General features: G+C 37.6%; 1 protein-coding gene across 5 annotated transcripts in view; it reads left to right on the top strand.

Moving 5' to 3' along the window:
- RSPO2 (R-spondin 2) overlaps window positions 1-19,514 on the top strand; it is a 268,198-nt gene that overhangs the window by 182,922 nt on the left and 65,762 nt on the right. For all 5 annotated transcript variants that reach the window (XM_064384531.1, XM_064384530.1, XM_064384529.1 and 2 more), the window contains one exon: window positions 18,623-18,766. In XM_064384531.1, coding sequence (XP_064240601.1) covers window positions 18,623-18,766 — 144 coding nt within the window. The remainder of the gene's footprint in view (window positions 1-18,622; window positions 18,767-19,514) is intronic.

Below are 19,514 nucleotides of genomic sequence, written 5' to 3'. Positions count from 1 at the left end.
TGGTCTCTAACTACTGACCTGAAACAATCCTCCCACTTCGGCTTCCCAAGTAGCTGAGATTACAGGTGTGAACTGCTACATTTTGCTTTGAAATGAAATGACACACAGGTTTTAAAAACTAGTAATTTTTAACATACAAGAAAATCCAAAGTTAAATATAATCATCCTTTAATTCGTGAACTCCAAGATCAGTATTTAGGTGTTTTTAAAGAATTACTACATGTCATGAAGTTTGAGTGCCTTTAGAAACACCTTTTTTTTTTTTTTTTTTTTTTTTTTTGAGACAGTCTCACTTTGTTTCCCAGGCTGGAGTGCAGTGGCACAATCTCAGCTCACTGCAACCTCTGCCACCTGGGTTCAACCAATTCTCATGCTTCAGCCCTGCAAGTAGCTGGGATTACAGGCGCGCATCACAAGCCTGGCTTTTTTTTTTTTTTTTTTTTTTTTTGGTATTTTTAGTGGAGATAAAGTCTTGCAATGTTGCCCAGGCTGGTCTTGAACTCCTGAGCTCAGGCAATCCACCCGTCTTGGCCTCCCAAAGTGCTAGGATTACAGGCATGAACCACTGCACCCGGCCTGTCATTCTTGAATAATGTAATTTAATGATGCATTTGGAAAAAAAAGTCTAGGTATTTAGAACTAAAATAAATATGTTTGAAATGTTTTTAGTCAAATCTAGACAACTGGACACACATGATTACTCTAATTATCATAAATTCTATATAATATGTTCATAGATCTGTAAAGATACAGACCTCCAAATACATTGATATAGTTCCAGTATGTTCAGGATTACATGAGAAATAAAATTAAAAATAACAAATATCTTTATTTGGAAGATACTTAGACCATTAGGTTGGAGACCATCAGGTTGCATATGAAACTGAAACAGAATTAGACAACAGTATTCGAGAGCATCATTACATCAAGTGTTGCTAAAGCCCAATGGGCCACTGGGGTCAGTGTGTTGCACAGCTGTAGAAGGAATCACAGAAGGGAGAAGTTAGTGGTGACGTTAGAACAGTCATGAAAAATCGTGGGCTTAGCTATATCCTTCCCTTCCTTCACCATCTAAGCTGGGTGGCGAGGGTGTAACGAATTAAGGGAATTCTAGGTTTAGAGGAAATGCATGAACATGAGGGGTGAAAGGATCAGTGACAAGACGTGATAGGAGACCTGGAGATAATGATTAATGTTGACAAACTAAAGGTAAGAGGATTCAGATTTAGGGAGTGTATTCTGATTACATTTAAACCAGAAATGTTCTAAATCATATATTAGAGTTATTTTACTTTAGGTTTAATCTTTATCAAACCAGCACACGGATAAGGGCTACATTTTGGAAGCCTGTAATATTCTTTATTTTGGAATACAGGCAGTGCTAGAAATAAGGACGCCTGATGAAAACAGCCACTTGCATGGTTTTTCCAACAGTATTAGTAGGTATTTCTCTGATGAGGAAAGAGAGGGGAAGACTGTAATTTAGGGGATGGCTTAGGCTGCTTAATATAGCTTACACATTTAGCAAACATTTACTGCTTATATACTAGGCAGGGTCAATGTGTGTTTTTACAGAAAGAATGAGGGGAATTGAATGTGCTAAGAACTGTGACAGTGACATACTGGCTGCTCAGGGAAGTCATGGGGCATCAGCTAACTTGCCCTTGGAGATGGGTGAGTCTTCAGATTTCCCAGAGAGTGTGTTATAAAACTATCTTGAAGGAGGAGTAGGGTGAGAGCAAGAGGGTAAAGGGTATTCATAGCAGAGTGTCACTTGAGCATTGGAAAACAAAGTGTGAGAAATGGAATCTTGGAAGCAGAGGATGGAGGATTTGTAAGCTGGGAAGACATATAATGTTCTTGTTTTAGAATATCGTCTTAGGTCAGCAGGAAAAATAGATTGAGGAGAGGGCCAGAGAGGAGGCACAGAGACTGATTAGAAAGCTGTTGCTCTAGGCCGGGCGCGGTGGCTCAAGCCTGTAATCCCAGCACTTTGGGAGGCCGAGGCGGGTGGATCACGAGGTCGAGAGATCGAGACCATCCTGGTCAACATTGTGAAACCCCGTCTCTATTAATACAAAAAAATTAGCTGGGCACGGTGGTGCGTGCCTGTAATCCCAGCTACTCAGGAGGCTGAGGCAGGAGAATTGCCTGAACCCAGGAGGCGGAGGTTGCAGTGAGCCGAGATCGCGCCATTGCACTCCAGCCTGGGTAACAAGAGCGAGAGTCTCAAAAAAAAAAAAAAAAAAAAAAAGAAAGAAAGCTGTTGCTCTAATCCCAGGGTAGAAATGAGGACTTCAGCTAAGGCAGTGGTACCTGAGGTGGGGAGGAAGAGACAGATTCAAGAGATTAGAAGATAGAGCCATCAGAAGGTGGTGGTTCATTGGACACAAGGGTAACAGAGAGAAGAGACCTCAGTGACTCGAAGGTTTCTGCTTTTAAGAATTGTACAAATACTGGTGCCACTCACTGGGGGAATACAAATGTGAGGTAGATTTGAGCTTATTGGATATTATTACTGATTTTTGTTTTGATTGACAGCAAAAGGAGTTGAGGTTTATAAATGTTGACTTGAGATAACACACTTGAGTAGAGATGTGCTTTGGAGAATCGGAGACCTGAGTCTGTTTTAGATAAAAGCTAATTAGGATCCAGTATCTCCTTGCTATCCTGCCGTATCTGATGATCCTATAATAGTGATCACAAATATTGATCACAGATGCAGATATTACCAGGGATATTTATTATGCTTAAATGCTTACGAGGATGCTAATATATGGTTAAACCTGATTGTTACGGGAGTCAAACTGCTGCATCATCTATCTGTGGCAAAGATGTATGATACTTCCAAGAGTCCTTCAAGCACAGGGCCATATGTTGGGAAAATTATTTTCCTCTACAGTGAATGGCAAATAGGACTATCCCACACAAATTTGTGTAGTTTGTTACTTATGTTTGGTGTCTGTCTCTCTCAGCCCCATTCCCCTAAACTTTACCTGTGTTTTTTATTGGTCATGACCCTTTCTCTTCTACTACTGACTATGTATTTTCATCAGTATCCCATCTCCATTCCAAAAGATAGGTATTGTTCATTGTTGACACATACTGCTTTGAAACCTCTTCATATTAGAATGAAGTGGTTCTCACAGTGTGGATCAGAACCACCTGTTAAAACACAGATTGTAGGATTGCACCCCTGGAGTTTCTGATTTAGTAGATCTGAGAGGGAACCCAAATTTGCATTTTTAACAAGTTTCCAGGTGTGGCAGACATGGCTGGCTCAGAGATTACACTTTTAGAATCACAGCTACCGTGTAATAATTATGCCACTAGTTATGGAATAGAAGACTTCATAATTAATGGAAGACAAGTTTCAGTACCTTCTAAGCATATGAGGATATTATGAGGAAATGTTTATTTTTCCCCACTTCTCTTATTCACACACATCTGTTTATGGACTGTACTGATCATGAGCTGATCATGATAGAATGTTCTAGAATATGCTGGCTTTTGGGACAGGCTTTCACTATGCTTGCCTCTCCCCTTCCCTAACTTTTTTCTCTGCCTCTCACACTTCCTCATAACGCTCTCTTCCTTCTCTAAGATTTTCACTATGTGTTCTGGAACATGTATTTTAATATGTAATTGTGTCTTGTATCTTAGAACTAATTTATTCTATTTTGCTTTTTGTTGATAAAGTTCTGATTGAACTATAGCTTCTACATGAATAGAAGCATTGTAAAGCTTTATTTTGTGCTACAGTTTTAGAGTAAGGAAGCGGAGGGGAGTGTTTGGGGACAGGAGAACAGGGATCATGGTGGATTGCGCAGCCAGAGTCCCTTCTTGCTCAGTTCACAACTGGCTTCCAGGCTAGAGACTGGACAGGTGCCTTAACTTATTCTTTGACAATGAGTGAACTACATAGTCTCTGAGCCCCAGTGTCCTCATGTCTAAAAACTAGTGGAGACTGTGAGATCATTGCTCTAACATTCTGTGGTTCTGTGACTGCCTCCAGAAGTTACTGCCTTTTGACATTCTAGACCAGCCTGTCTCCTCAAACTCCAGATGGAAATGGCCATTCCATACTCTCCTAACCACTGTGTGATGTAGGCAAACATTACATTCTACCCTATAGTATTTGTAAACATCTACATTGCACAATTGAAAAGACAAGCTCAGAGAGGTTTACAAACCTACCCAAGGACACACAGTATGAAGGAGAGCTGACAATAGGATCTAGGATTCTCTCTAACTCGAATGTCCATGTTTCTTTAATTAAACTATGCAGATTCTCTTGGAGAAAACAAAATAAAAAATACATCATTGGTCCATGTTCAGCTGCCCATCATAAAAAAGAAATACATCATTGGATAGGGTTAGGATTTTGTCCCCTTTGGCAGAAGGTGGGACAGGTGGATCTTCACTTTGAAGTGGTACACCTTCAGTATTCTTTTGTGCCTGTTTCTTTCCCAAATTGAGAAGGACCTTTCTTACAGGCCAGTCTGCAGAAGGCACTCCATGGGTTAGTAGGCTCCTGCCAGCTGGAGAAAGCTCACTGCCCCAAAGTAGCTTTACATCACTATGCAGGAGTTGCTACCAGCTGGTTAGTACACTGGCCATCACTTGGTGAGGCGGACACCCTACTATCCCCTTATTAGAAGATAACTGGATACTCTTACATGCTGAGTCTCTGAGTTCTTTTATGCTTTCTTCTGAAGAAAACCCATCTTTGCAAGATAGCTGGCTATATTTGGACATACTTATGACTGGGATAAAACAAAACATTTGTCAATTGATTTTAGTTTTAGGAGATTATATCAAAAAATGTGACCTCACCAGGGTCACAGTTAAATTGACTGAAGTCAGCCAGTCAAGGGCTTGGCATCTCATAAGTTCTCAGTACGTATTAGTTGAATGATTAAAATGTCCCAGATGGCTTGGGGTCCCTGAAAGTAGGAGCAAGAGCTCATTGTGTTAGTTGCTCTTTTGTGTCAGATATTGTGTGGTGGCTTACTACTTATAAACACTTATTTAGCACTTTGGGGGTTAAGTCCTTTCTACAAGTTATTCAGTAGAGACAAGACTACCAGAGGCAAGTGAACTAAGGCCTAGAGAAGTTAAATAGCTTATTGAAAGTCAACTAGTATGTAGCAGAGTTAATATTAGAATGTGTCTGGCTGATGACATCCTTTGTTTGTTGTCACTGAACTATTAATTTCCTGGAATGCTTTTCAGTTTTGTTACAAACAGAGATAACTATAAATTTGTGGAAGAGAGAAACTAAATTGCAACCATTTTTACATTTAAGGAAAGTATTCCTATTAACTACTTTTAGCATTTAAAATCATGTAAAGATAATGAATCTCTTGATGACAAGATACTAAATACGCATTATCTAGGAAGGCGATGGTTCAGTGGAACAACCCTATAGGCTACTATGTATCACGAGACAGCCCTTTTCAAAGTCTTCGTTATTGTTTTAGAGAGGTAGCATGGACAGTGATAATCAGGTGATTCTTTTATTTAATAGGAAATAGTCGACAATATATCAAATCTCTGCATTCTATAAATTGAGTTCAGATGAAGATAAGTAGTAGCTTACTGCATCATGCCAAAGAAAAGAACAACACATTTCAAATAATTCTTAGAGGATGTCTTGTTCAATTAATAAACACTTTCACTGATCAACCTCTGTGTTGTGTGTGTGTGTGTGTGTGTGTGTGTTCATTCACAACCTTGCATGACCTTTGTCAGGTAGATGCTCCTTTAAGCTAATTAATTATATACGTAGATCTGGAAGAGACTTGATTATATTTTTCTCCTTCTTCCCCCCTCCCTGGTTTTTCCTCTCCTCTCTCTCCCTTCCACCTCTCTTCCCTCAACAAATGTAGATATAAAGGAGGCGTTTCTCCAAAGTCACACAATTAGTAGCAGGGTGGCCTTGATGTCTAGGAATACTGATACTGCACTGGAGTCAAAGTCTTTCTCTCCTTCTCTTTTTCTCTTTCTTTTGGTTGAGACAAGGTCTCACTCTGTTGCCCAGACTGGAGTGCAGTGGTGTGATTTCAGCTCACTGCAGCCTCGACCTCTTAGGCTCAAGCCATCCTCTTAACTCTCAGCCTCCCAAGTAGCTGGCACTACAGATGCCTGCCACCATACCCAGCTAGTTCTATTTTTTTGTAGAGATGGAGTATCGTCATACTTCCCAGGCTGGTCTCAAACTCCTGGGCTTATGCTACCCTCCTGCCTCACCCTCCCAAAGTGCTGGGTTTACTGTCATAAGCCGCTGCACCTGGCCAGAATGCTGTTTTCATTATAGAGTCCTTTCTCCTTGGTATGTGCAGAGGATCAGTCCTAGGACCACCCTGGAACAGCTGGACCTGCAGAATTCAGAGATGAAGTCAGCACTTCCATAGGCAGGTTACCCATCCAGCAAATACAGTATTTTCAAACTACGTTTGGTTGAGGATGTGAAATGAGCCAATATAGAAGGCTGACCGTATTTATTGAAAAATCTTCATGTAAGTTGTAAACCAAAAAGTGACTGAGGCAGGTCTCAATCGATTTAGAGGTTTATTTTGCCAAGATTGAGGATGTATTTAGGAAAGGAAATACAAGTTACAGTGGGATCTGTGGCCTATGCTTTTTCCAAAGAGGGTTTTGAGGACTTCAGTATTTAAAAGGTGAAGAGCAAGCAGGAGAGGAACAAGATGGGGAAAAAAGGAAGGGATAGGCAATAAGGCAAGTGGTTATTTTCTTGCAAGGCTTTGACAGTGCTCAGTGAATCTATATCTTTTATATGAGAAGAGGGGTTGGAGGTAAAGTCAACTATACATTTGTCTCACTCAGTAAATCTACATTTTACACAAGATAAAGTCAGCATGTGAAATTACAGCTGTTTTAGAACAGCGGGAGGCAGTTTTTTTGTATGTTTGCTTTCGTGTGTGTGTGTGTGTGTGACTCAGTTCCCAAGCTTTACTTTCCCTTTGGCATAGTGAGTTTGGAGTCCCAAGATTGTTTTTTCTTTCATAAAGTGGACCCATGCAGGTCAAACTGGCATTGTTTGAGGGTCAACTATACCTTAAAATAAACCACGTAATATAGGCAAAACTGCTAAGCAGTTATAAATCCAAGTATTAGAAAAATCTGAATTTTGTTCACTGGTTTTTTCTTAGTCAGTTTAAGTGTTCAAATCCCATTAAAAATATCAAAACATTCAATTTTATCTTCTGAAAGGAGAAATCAATTTATGGTAAATTCTATCTCTAAAAGAACATTGGATTGGAAGAAACGGGCTCCGATTTGAGCTCTGACAGTAACTACCCTTGTAAGCTTAGACAAATTATGTAACACACTCTGGAATAATAGCATTCTAGTAACTTGGGTCTATGAAAACATCAGCTCACTGCAGAGGAATATCTGATGTTGACATTTCCTTTTTACAGTATTGATCTCTTTATAACTTATATGTATTTTAAGTCTAGTTTCTTTAATGTTCAGTCTCTCCCTCCTACCCTTATTTCTACTTGGTTTGTGGTTAAGGACTGTGCATACCTTTTGTTCCTTGAAGAAAGACAAAACATGAGACATAAAAGATTTTACATGATGTTTAATAATTTGGTACCTAATTTGAAAATGCAGCACTGTATAATCTGAAGTATAATTATGCCATTATACTAAAACATACAAAATGGGCTGGGCACAGTGGCTCACATCTGTAATCTCAGTACTTTGGGAGGCCAAGGAGGGTAGATCACTTGAGGCCAGAAGTTAGAGACCAGCCTGGCCAACATGATGGAACCCTATCTCTACAAAAAAGACAGTCAGGTGTGGTGGCGGGCACCCGTAATCCCAGCTACTTGGGAGAGTGAGGCAAGAGAATCACTTTAACCTGGGAGGCAGAGGTTGCAGTGAGCTGAGGTTGCACCACTGCATTCCATCCTGAGTGAAGAATTATCATAGGTATCTGGGTGCTGGGAGGGCATGGGATGTTTTGAAGAAACTTGACACATGTAATTGAGCATGACTAAGGGGGAAAGGTACATGTGGAGATGAGGCTGGGAAGGTAGAGAGACATGCCTAGCAAGAAATATCTTGTGTTTTAAAATCAGGGTTTGAACTTGATTCCGCAAGTGACAGTGAGCCACTGAAGCATTTTAAGCAGGGAAGTGACATGAAAAATGTGTGTTTTTGAAAGATCACAGTGTTCCTCTTATAGCTGCAATAAAGCAATCTTAATTTTGTCATTGTGATCTGTATCACCTGTATGGATAAACCACCAAGGATTTCAGTAGGCCAGATCAGGGATGACATTAACTTCAGTAGTGGTTATTCACCTGTGCAGTGCATTGTTTAATGTACTGGTCCACAGTTGCAATGCAGTAGCTGCCTGCTGTGAGCTGTAGACCCTGTTTGAATTCATTCCATTACCTTTTACGGAAAACCCAAAGAGCACTCTTTCTCCTAATTTGTCCTGGAAGATAGATTATATCAAATAGATATTCTAAAAGCTAGAATAAACATTTTTTCTCTCTGTGACAAAGATGGCTATATGGTTTTCAATACTCTTTACTAAAAATTTTACTTTTATCTTTAGTAATGGTACTAATGGTTGGAAAGTAAAAATCCTGCCCTTCCATTTAATAGAGGACATTTTATTTTCCAAGCTTACATTTAAGTTTCTTGTGGATTTGGTAGTTCTTGTAAATGAGCCTATTATTTCAGTATAGACCCAACTTAGGCGACCCCATTCTATTATTATATTTCCAAGGCAGATGCCACCTTGGGCTGTTTTTCTTTATGTAAATAAAGCATATACCTAATACTTTGGTTTTTAAAATACTTTCACCTACATCTTTTTATTTGCATCTGGAAATCCTGCAAGGGAGGTAATATCCTCATTACAGAGCAGGTAACAGGTGTTCTGATAAGTCCACTAACAGGCCTGAGGCTTGCCTGCCACTGCATGGTACAAGTGAGACCGTATCTACTTTTATCATCAAACTAGATTGGCATACATGACAAAGCCACCCTCACAAACAGAACAATTAAACATATCAAACTATAGGACTGGGAATAAATGGCAAGCTAATTTCAGACAAAACACCTTGCTTTTTAAAATTCTTTATTCCTTTCTTTCCAACCAGCAACTTAGTTCAAAAGTCAGTGCCACATCAAGCAAGAAGTTAGAAGCTTATTAAAATAGGATGGCATATTGATTCATTGATGACTGATCAGGAGTCATCATTCTTGATTTATCAATACAATGTGAATAAAATTAAAAATATTAAAGGTATTGCCATGTCAAGATAACTGAATTACAGCATCCTCATGCTCATCTGATGTTTGTCTTATGCCCACAGCCAGATGTAAGACATCACTACGCCTCCCCAAGCTTAAATGCTACTATTTGGTGTTTTCAAAATAAATCTCTTTATTTTTTTTTCCTTTTTTCTATCAAGGTACCCAATGGATTTCAGTAATTCTCTAGTCTAGGGGTCAGCAAATTATGACCAAAGGGCAAAATTTGGACGGCTATCTTTTCTGTAGGGCCCTTGAGCTAAGAATAGCTTTTAGATTTTTTAAAGTGATTGAGATTTAAAACAAAAAATCAGAAGAACAATATTTTATAACACATGAAAATGATACTAACTTTTAAATTTCTATGTTCATAAAGTTTTATTGGAAAACAGCCATGTTGAATCATTTACGTATTGCCTATGGCTGTATTTTGTGTTACGACAGAGATGAGTTGTTTAGACAGAGACCGTATGGTCTGCAAAGCCTAAAATATTTACTATCTGGCTTGTTATAGGAAAAGTTTGCTCTAGCCTATTTGGAGTGTAAAGGGATTAAGAGATTCTTCTTGTTTTCCTTGGATAAAGGTTGAGTGGAGGGCAAGACATATATTAGCTTACATACGCTCTTCCATTTAGTTGGGTGGAGAGATCTGCATTTTCCAACATTTGGGAAAATCCAACTAAAGATGCAGGTCTGAAGTTTATTAAGCCACTGTAGTTCAACCTTAATATAAAAGGGTGACAAGTTACCAAAAAAGGAAAAGCACAAGACTAACCAAGATGAGAGTTATAATAATAGCAGGAATTTAATATTTGATAGGAGATACTAATTTGGCTCATAAGTTTTGAAACTTTTCATTACTGTCACATTCCTTTCCTATTTTGTTTTGAGGTAGTTGTCCTTCTCCCACTGTTTCTCACCTCTACCATGGGAAAAAATTTCCCTTTAAAGCATTTAACGTTCCTAGCAAATGTGTTCATTTTAATTTCATTTGTTTTGAGAATGATTTCAAATGCACATCACTTGAATATATGAGAAATAAAGCCAATATTTTCAGAGTTCCTCATTATTTGACCACATGATTTTACACAAACCTCAATGTTTCTTCATATTTTTTGTATGTGGGTATGCAAGATATAATATTTAAACAGTCAAATATTACAGTGAAGCGACTAGCAGCATATTTCAAAAGTTTGAATTTGGAGTTTTTAAAATGTAAACTGTTGCAACACTTCAAGTTAAATATTTTTCCCTGATTTTTGACAGCATATATATCCTCAGAAGTTAAAATAAAAGATTGAAAGGCATATAAGAGAAGTCTATAGCTCTCTGAAAAACAGTATGTAAATTTCTAGATAGAGTCCACTAATCCTACCTAATTGGAACTTGAGGATTTAAATCACAGGCTAGGTCAGGATTTTACTGTATGATATAGGTGAGGCAGGCATTTCCCACTTTTTATCTGATGGTTAAGGGGGTAGGGCACAAAGGCAATGTGGTTTCTACCCTCTGTCCCCACCAGCTCAAAAGTGCCTTTAGATCTTAGTTTCCTAACTCCTGGTTCCTAATGTTCAAAGCAGATGATTTTCCATATAGATGCCCAACGAATGATTGTGATCAATTTGTTAAGCTGTGTGACCTAAACAAGGATGAAGGCATTAAGTTTACTATAGACAGTGGGCAGTGCCCTTTATTGGGTAATGCCCTTTATTTGAGCCGTGCATATATATGTATTTTTATTAAAGCTATATTTATACAGTGTATTAAAATTATATCTAGTTTTTCCACGTGGAGTATCCTGTTTGAGCTTCCTTCCATCCACCATCTTGAACTGCCATCCTTTTGTCCTAGTTGTTAGATTAAAAATGTTTTATTTATTATCGATATTTAATAGTTGTATTTTTAAGAGTACATGTGATATTTTAATATCTGTATACCATGTGAAATGATTAAATCAGAGTGATTGGGATATCCATCACTTCAAACATTTACCTTTTGTGTTGGGAACATTGCAGTTCTTCTCTTCTATTTTGAAATATATAATAAATGATTGCTAACTATAGTTTTCCTATTGTTCTATTGAATACTATAACTTACTTCTTCCATCTAACTGTATGTTTGTAGCCCTTGACTAACTTCTTTTCATCCCCTTCTCTTCCTAGTCCTTGGTAAGCACAATTCTACTCTCTGTCTTCATAAGATCCACTATTTTAGCTCCCACAGGTGAATGAGAATATTTAATATTTGTCTTTCTGTGCCTGGCTTATTTCACTTACTGTAATATCCCCCAGTTCCAACCATGTAGTGGGAAATGACAGGATTTCATTCTAGTTTTATGGCTGAATAACATTCTATTGTGTGTGTATACATACATTTTCTTTATCCTTTCATCCATTGATGGGCACTCAGGTTGATTCCATACCTTGGCTATTATAAATAGTGCTGCAATAAACATGAAAGTGCAGACCTCTCTTTGATTTTCCTTCTTTTGAATATATACTCAGCAGCGGGATTGCTGAATCACATGGTAGTAAATTTTTATACTCATAAAAGCTGCCTTTTTGATAGCTAATTACACAGCAGGTACTGTGCTGAGATCTTTGCACTTGTTAAGCCTCTGAATCCTCTTAAGCCTGTGAGATAGAGGCTGATGCTACCTTTTTTAAAAAAATACATGAGGACATTAAGACAAAGAGTGCTTCACTGACTTGACTATAGTCACACAATAGTAAGTGGTCCAAGATTCTAACCTCAGATCTGCTAACCACTGTACTACTTGAGTGGCCACTATATTCTCAACATAGTTCTTATTTCCTGCCCCTTGCTCTTATTCTAAGGGTCCTCTTCTGAATTTGACATAATTGAATTTCATCCTATTCCAACTATCCTAACTAATTAACTCTTTTATTTAGGTTGAAATATAATGAAGCTTCTAATGAGCTGTGTGTTAATTGACTGTATTATAGACAATGTAATTTTAGCTTAGGATTAATAATTTTTATCAATACATAGTCTAATGGAGTTACTACAATGGTAAATATTAGAAATGCATGATTTTGGTAATATAAAGCTTAAAATATAGGGATATTTATAACCCCATTGTAAATTTTCAGAAGAAATGTTAAATAGTAGTATTTGAAATTGTTAGATAACCCTAAAATATTTAATTTTTAAAAACCTCATATTAAGTTTCATAATCGAGAGCTTTCCAGGTGAAAATTTGCTAAAAGTCTAATTTTGAATGTTTGGGGAACAAACTGTGCCTTTAATTTCTGTTCAGTTTTAGGACTAAATGGGCAGAGAAATCTGTAGAGGTTTCTAGGGGTTGGCTTGATGTTCTTTGATTCTTGCATCTGCTACTTGAGGACTAAATAAATGCCCTGTTGTGTGTCAGTGACTGCCACATTCTGAACAGAGATGCTATTTTAAAATAAGAGCAGCTGGACAACAAGCAGTTGGGTTTTTATGGTATGCTAAGGAAGTCTGAAGTCCATAGCCCTGATGGGCATGAAGAAATAAGAGAACACAGATTCCTAGGGGTGCTTGGGGTCCCTTCTACCTTATTGACTTCTTCCCTGTATCCAATGATTGATTGTAATAAATATAATTACATTTTTAAGCTGGATTTAACAAAGGTTGATGTTTCTCTGCTTTTAATTTGAGGATTTACTTTTCTCATTTATATGATTGACCATGCTGAGATATTCAGTTAAGAGATGGTTCTTGTCATCTTGGTTTTGCTGGGACGAGAAACAAAAGGAACTCTGTCGCTTTGCCAAGTGCCCTGAGAGCACTGTAAGACCAAAGGAAACTGATAGTTGTGTGATGAAAACTGGCTTCTCTCAGTTTTTCATCTTCTCTTTCACTTGGTTTGTTACTTTTATGGATTCATTATAACTCCTCTCCCCAGTGCTGTTAGTTCTCAGAGGGTTCAGCCTCCCCTTGGTTTTCCTGACCTGTACTCTCTTCTGCTTTCAGGAAGGTTAACTTTCTGACGATGTTCACTTCCCAGATCGCTCTGTCTATACTTCTAGCTTAGAGTAGTCACTTTATTCCCTAATTGCCTGCCTGTGGAGCTTTCCCTTCAGTAGACTGAAGATCCTGAGGTGTAAGGACCTTGTTTTCTCATCTGTGCTTCTGTGTATCTATCAGGATGGTTGGCCCATAGGGGCTGTTACCTGTCTCAATGAGGAAACACGGTGAAATTATGCTCATCCCCAGAATCTACAGGGACTAGTCACTGCTAGTCAGACCCAGCCCCTAATCTTAAACTGAGCTTCATTTTTATCAATACTAATTATTACTTATATACTTAAAACCACTCAAAATATGAATAATCTGTAATCCCTACCTACAACCTTTAAACCCAAGTATCCATTCCCATCACCTAACCTCCACTTCCTCCAAGTCACTCCTCACTGGGCCCATCACACGCCATGTGGATTTTCTTTATTGCCTCATCATGAGGGCAGCCACCCTTCCCAGGACTCCGCTTCTTCCTGTCTCTCAAAAACTTGCTCATTTGAGGTTCCAACTTTCATAGCACACATCGCCCACCTTCCTCTGGTAGTTACGTTCTCCAGTGTAATTGTTCTCAGGTGTCTAACCATTGTTTCTTCCACATAATTTGCAGTTCTTTACAACAAGTATGGCTTTTTAATATTAGAAATACTTACAGTGCATGTGCAATCAGTCTCACTAAGCATGCAAATATTACAGAAATCGAATTTTAAAATGGCATTCGTGTTCATTTACTTGGCAAGCATTAAAACTTCACCATGTGTCCAGTACTGTGTGAGGACTGGGAATTCACAGATGGGGGAAAAAAGCAACTTTAACAGCAGAACAGAAATGGGGCCCTTTTCTGTCTCTAAGGTACCCAACACATACCTCTAATATCTCCTGTTACATTTTGATGCCCTGTTAGTGCCACATGGACCCCTCTGGCTTAGCACCTCTAGGATAGGGAGTGGGTTCAGATTCTCAGGGTTTGGCACATACTAGATTCTTGGAGAATATTGGGAATGAACCACTGAGCTGGACTACAGCATAATTTGAAAAATGTTATATTAGAGCCTGTACAAGGTACTGTGGGAGGATAGGAGAGAGGGTACTTAGCCTATTTTTCTGTTTCTTGGCCAGGGTAAGCCCTTCTTGCCAAATGACAGCCTTGTCAGACTGCGTTTGGATGCAGTTTCACTTGGACAGTAATTTTACTTAAACCAATATTGGCAGTCCTCATTTGGTCGGTTACATTTTTAAGGAGGCACTGTAATTTAGAAGCATGTAAGTTGGCTAAACTAGGGTCTTTTAGTTGAACAAGGACTTAAAGGCCTTATTTTTATAGAAAAGGCCTATGTTTAGTAAATTTTAATATACCTATTATGTAGTGTCAGTTTTCTAAGGTTTAACAGTCTATTGCATGATCCTACTGGTGTTCTAATGGTGAGTAACTCATTTATTTATAAGATTTACATAGAGGTTTTCTAAAGTGTATGGAACAAACTGTTAACACAGTGGCTGTTTCTTGGGAGTAGGCCTGATGTGCCATTCAGGTGAGGAAAAGGATTTGTATTTTTTCCTGTAAACCTTCTGTACTGCTTTGAGTTTTTACTTATAATGAGAATGTTTTACTTATATAAAAATGAGTTAATAGAGTTGATATGAATCCCAGTTACGTGATAAAATGCTTAAGTAGTGTTTGGAAAATGACTACAAGCTGGTAGAGGAAGTATATGACGATGAAACTTCACAAGTTTTTTTGTCCCTCCCCCCGACCGCCCCGCCCCCCACACACAAAGTAGAAGAGTTACCTCCTGGAGAAATGAGTGAACAGAGCAGGGCGTTGTGGTTGGATTGGGAGCTGCTGAGGAAATGTTGTCAAAGGCTGCGAAGCACATCCAGTAGGAGACTTCCTGGATTAGGTGGTTTGTGGAGCTGCTTGCTTTAAAAAGTATTGGATTTGTAGATATTTGGGAGCAGATGAGCTCTGTCAGTGCAGGCTGCTGAATGCGTGGGCCGCCTGCATTGGTTTTATGTAGTGGCAAAGAACAAATGAGGACAGGAAGGCCAGCACAGCTTCAGGTGCTAGGACTCGGCACTGATCAAAGTTTTAAAAGAAATGCTTTATTACAGAGACAATATTTTATTTAGTTTTTTCCCCTTACAATCTGAGTGAAGTAAAAGCACAGCTATTGAACATGTGAAAACAAAGGATACTGGAAAGAGATGGCTAATGAAGGTATATTTTGTAGATTATAGCAGGTTCAACATTATTAAATTAGGAGTATAATTCATGCACCCAAATCTGAAAATGTTTCAGATGTGATAGATGCCTTTATTCTTGCCTGTTAAAATAAAAAGAACTTAATTTTACAATGTTAATGGAGTGGCGCTTTTTTGAGTAAATTTAAGTAGGTCACAAATATATATTGTAATAACCTTTTCTATGTACTTTAATTACATAAACATAATTATAAAGGATATAATTCAGAAAAATAACTCTAACATATTTCAAAATTCTACCATCCTCTCCCCAAATTAACTTCTCTAAGCTACTTCATCCACATGAACACACACATGCATAGTTTTATTGTGTCATACTATATATATCTTCCAACTCTGCAGCTTGCCTTTTTTTTTCCTTTTTGAGGCAGTCTGTTGACTAAGCTGGAGTGCAGTGGGCAAACACAGCTCACTGCAGCCGTGACCTCCGGGCTCAAGTGATCCTCCTGCTTCAGCCCCCTCCAGGTAGCTGGGAAAACAGGCACACACTACCATGCCCAACTAAATTTTGTAGAGATGGGGTTTCACCATGTTGCCTTGGCTGAACTTGAACTCCTGAGCTCAAGTGATCCATCCACCTCGGCCTTCCAAAGTGTTGGGATTACAGATGTGAGCCACCATGCCCAGCCAAATTGTCTTTTTTTTTTTTGTTAACTTAATTATGGGTTTTCCAGGTCATTACTTATAATTCATCTTGTACTTTTAAATTTGAACACATCATAGTTGTATTCTACTTAAATTTGAGAACAAATAATTAAGATTTCATCTAGCAGGATTTATACCTGAAGAAGTTAAAAAACACTTTACAGAGAATGATAGATATTTCAGCAATTCCATATTCTATGAACTGGTATTAGGAGCGTGGAATGAAATATGAAAGGGAGCTACAAGTAACAATAAAGATCAGCAAAGGACCTGGTAAAATTAATTCCAAATGCTTATTGCGATAACTTTTTGACCAAAAAGCTTATTGGTATGGCTATATTTTAAAGAGAAATCAGGCCTTGTAGATAATAGCTGATTTATGAAGTGTACAGTCCTTTTTTTTCTCTTTAAGTATAAATGCTTTTTTTCCTCCTCACCCGTTAGTTCTGTTTTATCCTTTTAAATGTTCATTACTATTTCTTGGAAAATAACTCTACAGCAGGAAGGGCTGCTTGTTTTTTTAAAAATATAGCAAGAAAACTAACAATTTGTGGACATAATGGTCATGTATTTTGACCATGATTAAGAGGTTATTGACCAGCTATGGACCATGGTTTTATTAAAATATAGGTTACAGCAGTTAACACTACAAATGAACCTTTTATGGGGTGATAAACTGTTCTTCCGTGCTCACCATTTCCCTCCCCACCAAAGGAGCAGTAGAGTAGATTTGTATGTGGACTTTAACCCACACATATTTGGTGTTTCATTTATAAATTTGGTAACATTTTAGAAGTTGCATTAGCTGCTTCATAGTGGTCATTTAATACAAAAAGCCTGTTTAGACTCAAAATTGAAAGGCAAATAGTTGGCATTTTTAATAGGTCTAGACACAGTCATTTCTTATGTGATCTATTTTAATGAAATTTATTTTTAGCCTTTAAATTTAGCCTTTAAATCACTAAAATCTTCAGTGATTTCATATTTTGTCTACATTTTTTACCCCTTTATCTCTTTGCTTATAGAACTATATATTTAAAAGATTTTCTGAATCCTTCAAGCACACAGTATAGTTCTGCAGGCTTGTTAAATGAATATATGTGATGTCACAGAGTTTTCATAGCACTTTACGTGCTGTCATTTGCATCAGTTAAAACTGTTACAAGTAATAATGTACTACAGTCTGTTGAAAACATGACCATTCAATTTACTAGTCCTCCAAATTTCTTTACTTTCCTTGAAGGGTAGTTAAGAGTGTATTTATTTTCACCTGTGCATGCCAAGGATTTCTGGCCCAGATGTTACTGGCCTACCAGGGAATCTGATCTAGAATACAAGCCTATAAATTATTGCTTCTTTTTATACCTTATTGTAATGTGTGTGGTTTAGTGGAAATATACATGCTTCTAATTCACTGTGACTTCTATCTGCAGACTACCTGTTATGAGCCTGTCAATTTACATATATTATTACAAAACCTTAGAATAGTTTTGTAAGGTCAGTGTTACCCCCTGTTTCATACAGGAGGAAATAGAGACTCAGAGGCATATAGTTGTCTAAAGTTACAGAGTTGGTAAGGGCAGAGCCTGGTATTCACACCCAGATGTAACACACCTGAAAGCACATCTGTTTCACAAACTTGTAGCAGACTTCAGTTAGTAAGTTATAGAGAGAAAGGTAATGGATTTAAAAGGCAGATGGTTTTGATGGCTTTCAGAACCAATTCAGCTGCTACTATGTGATTTTCTGTTAGTCCCAGATTTCTTATTTGCAAAGTGGAGATTCTGTTGCCCACTGTGTAGGATTATGGTGAAGATTCAGTGGAAATACATATAAAGCCTTTGACACATTGTAGGTTTTCAACAAAATGACCCAAACTTCCACCTACCCCCAAGTCACCCTCTGATGAATGTAGGTGCCAGTATTCACCAGTGTCCTATAAAATAGACCATGCATTTTAAAACGTTTTAAAAATTAAATTTCTTGACTCATTTCCTATGCCCAAACACTTATTACAGTGTTCCCATCGTAGGCCTTTTGAGGGCAGACAGATTTCAATAGTGGCAGCAAATAATTTGTAGAAGGAATGTTTTCTTTTTCTTTAGAATTTTTTGTTTTAATCCAATCTGGAGATTAACAACATTTCTGAAAGTTCTCATGCTGCCTGGGGCCCTGAGCTGGCATTCTCTCTTCGATTATTGATGTGGTAACCTGTTTGGAAGAGACAGGAATGATTTAGAATGAGATGGCACTAAAACAAATGAATTAAACAGTATTTCTCTGACCATGAGCGTTTCAAATGGGCTAACCAGTGAGTTTGTAAACATTTTATTTGTAAAACAAGTACATTTCTTTGACATTTTCTCTTTTTTCTCTTTAAAATTGCTTTTAGGATGCAGAATAGAAAACTGTGATTCTTGCTTTAGCAAAGACTTTTGTACTAAGTGCAAAGTAGGCTTTTATTTGCATAGAGGCCGCTGCTTTGATGAATGTCCAGATGGGTTTGCACCATTAGAAGAAACCATGGAATGTGTGGGTGAGTAGTTTTTAATGTAACTCTCAAACTGTGACTTTTAACAGCTTTTTCTTGAAAATAGGCATGCTGGATATATTTAAACTAAAAAAAAAATTGGTTCTCTTGTTCATCAGAACTGAAAATTACGTTCTTTGCTGACTTTGAGTTAAGTATCATAACAAATTGGACAGTCTCGTATCTTTGTATAAAATTTGCTAGTTGTGCATTTGCTAGGTTAATCTACTTAAGTGTTGACTAAGTTTTTTTAAAAATCACCTGTGTAATACATCCATTTCTTAATAAATTATTAGTAACTGTTAGAGAAAAACATTTTGTTTAGAAGAAAATTTTTCAGCAATACCGCGTGAACCAACTACTTTATTCCTTTTGCTATGTGTAGAAATTACAGAGCTGCTTGCTTAGCTGTTTGTGTAAAAGAAAAAAATTGAAAAATTATTTGTGCCATATTTTGTTGATTATATGTTACAAATGCATTAAAACAATTTTACTAAATTTATATACCTAGAATGCATAATTTAATAAATTTGTGAAAATGGTAATACACCTTTTATAAATTTTATATCTTCTGAGTGTTAGTAAAATACGTTGGCATTTTTACACCACTGATTGAAAGGTAAAGATCTGTCAGTGGCTACATTATGAGGAATCTCTTAATCTAATTATGGATGTATTGACATGCCCCCTCCCCAGAATTTCATTTGATGTTATATATCTGATATGATATACAACACAGCTATGTATTATAGAC

This window comes from Aotus nancymaae, unplaced genomic scaffold, assembly GCF_030222135.1.
Source record: "Aotus nancymaae isolate 86718 unplaced genomic scaffold, 86718_ANA_hifiasm-v0.15.2.pri h1tg000036l, whole genome shotgun sequence".
Lineage (NCBI taxonomy): Eukaryota > Metazoa > Chordata > Mammalia > Primates > Aotidae > Aotus > Aotus nancymaae.
This window is presented reverse-complemented; position numbering and strand designations above follow the sequence as displayed.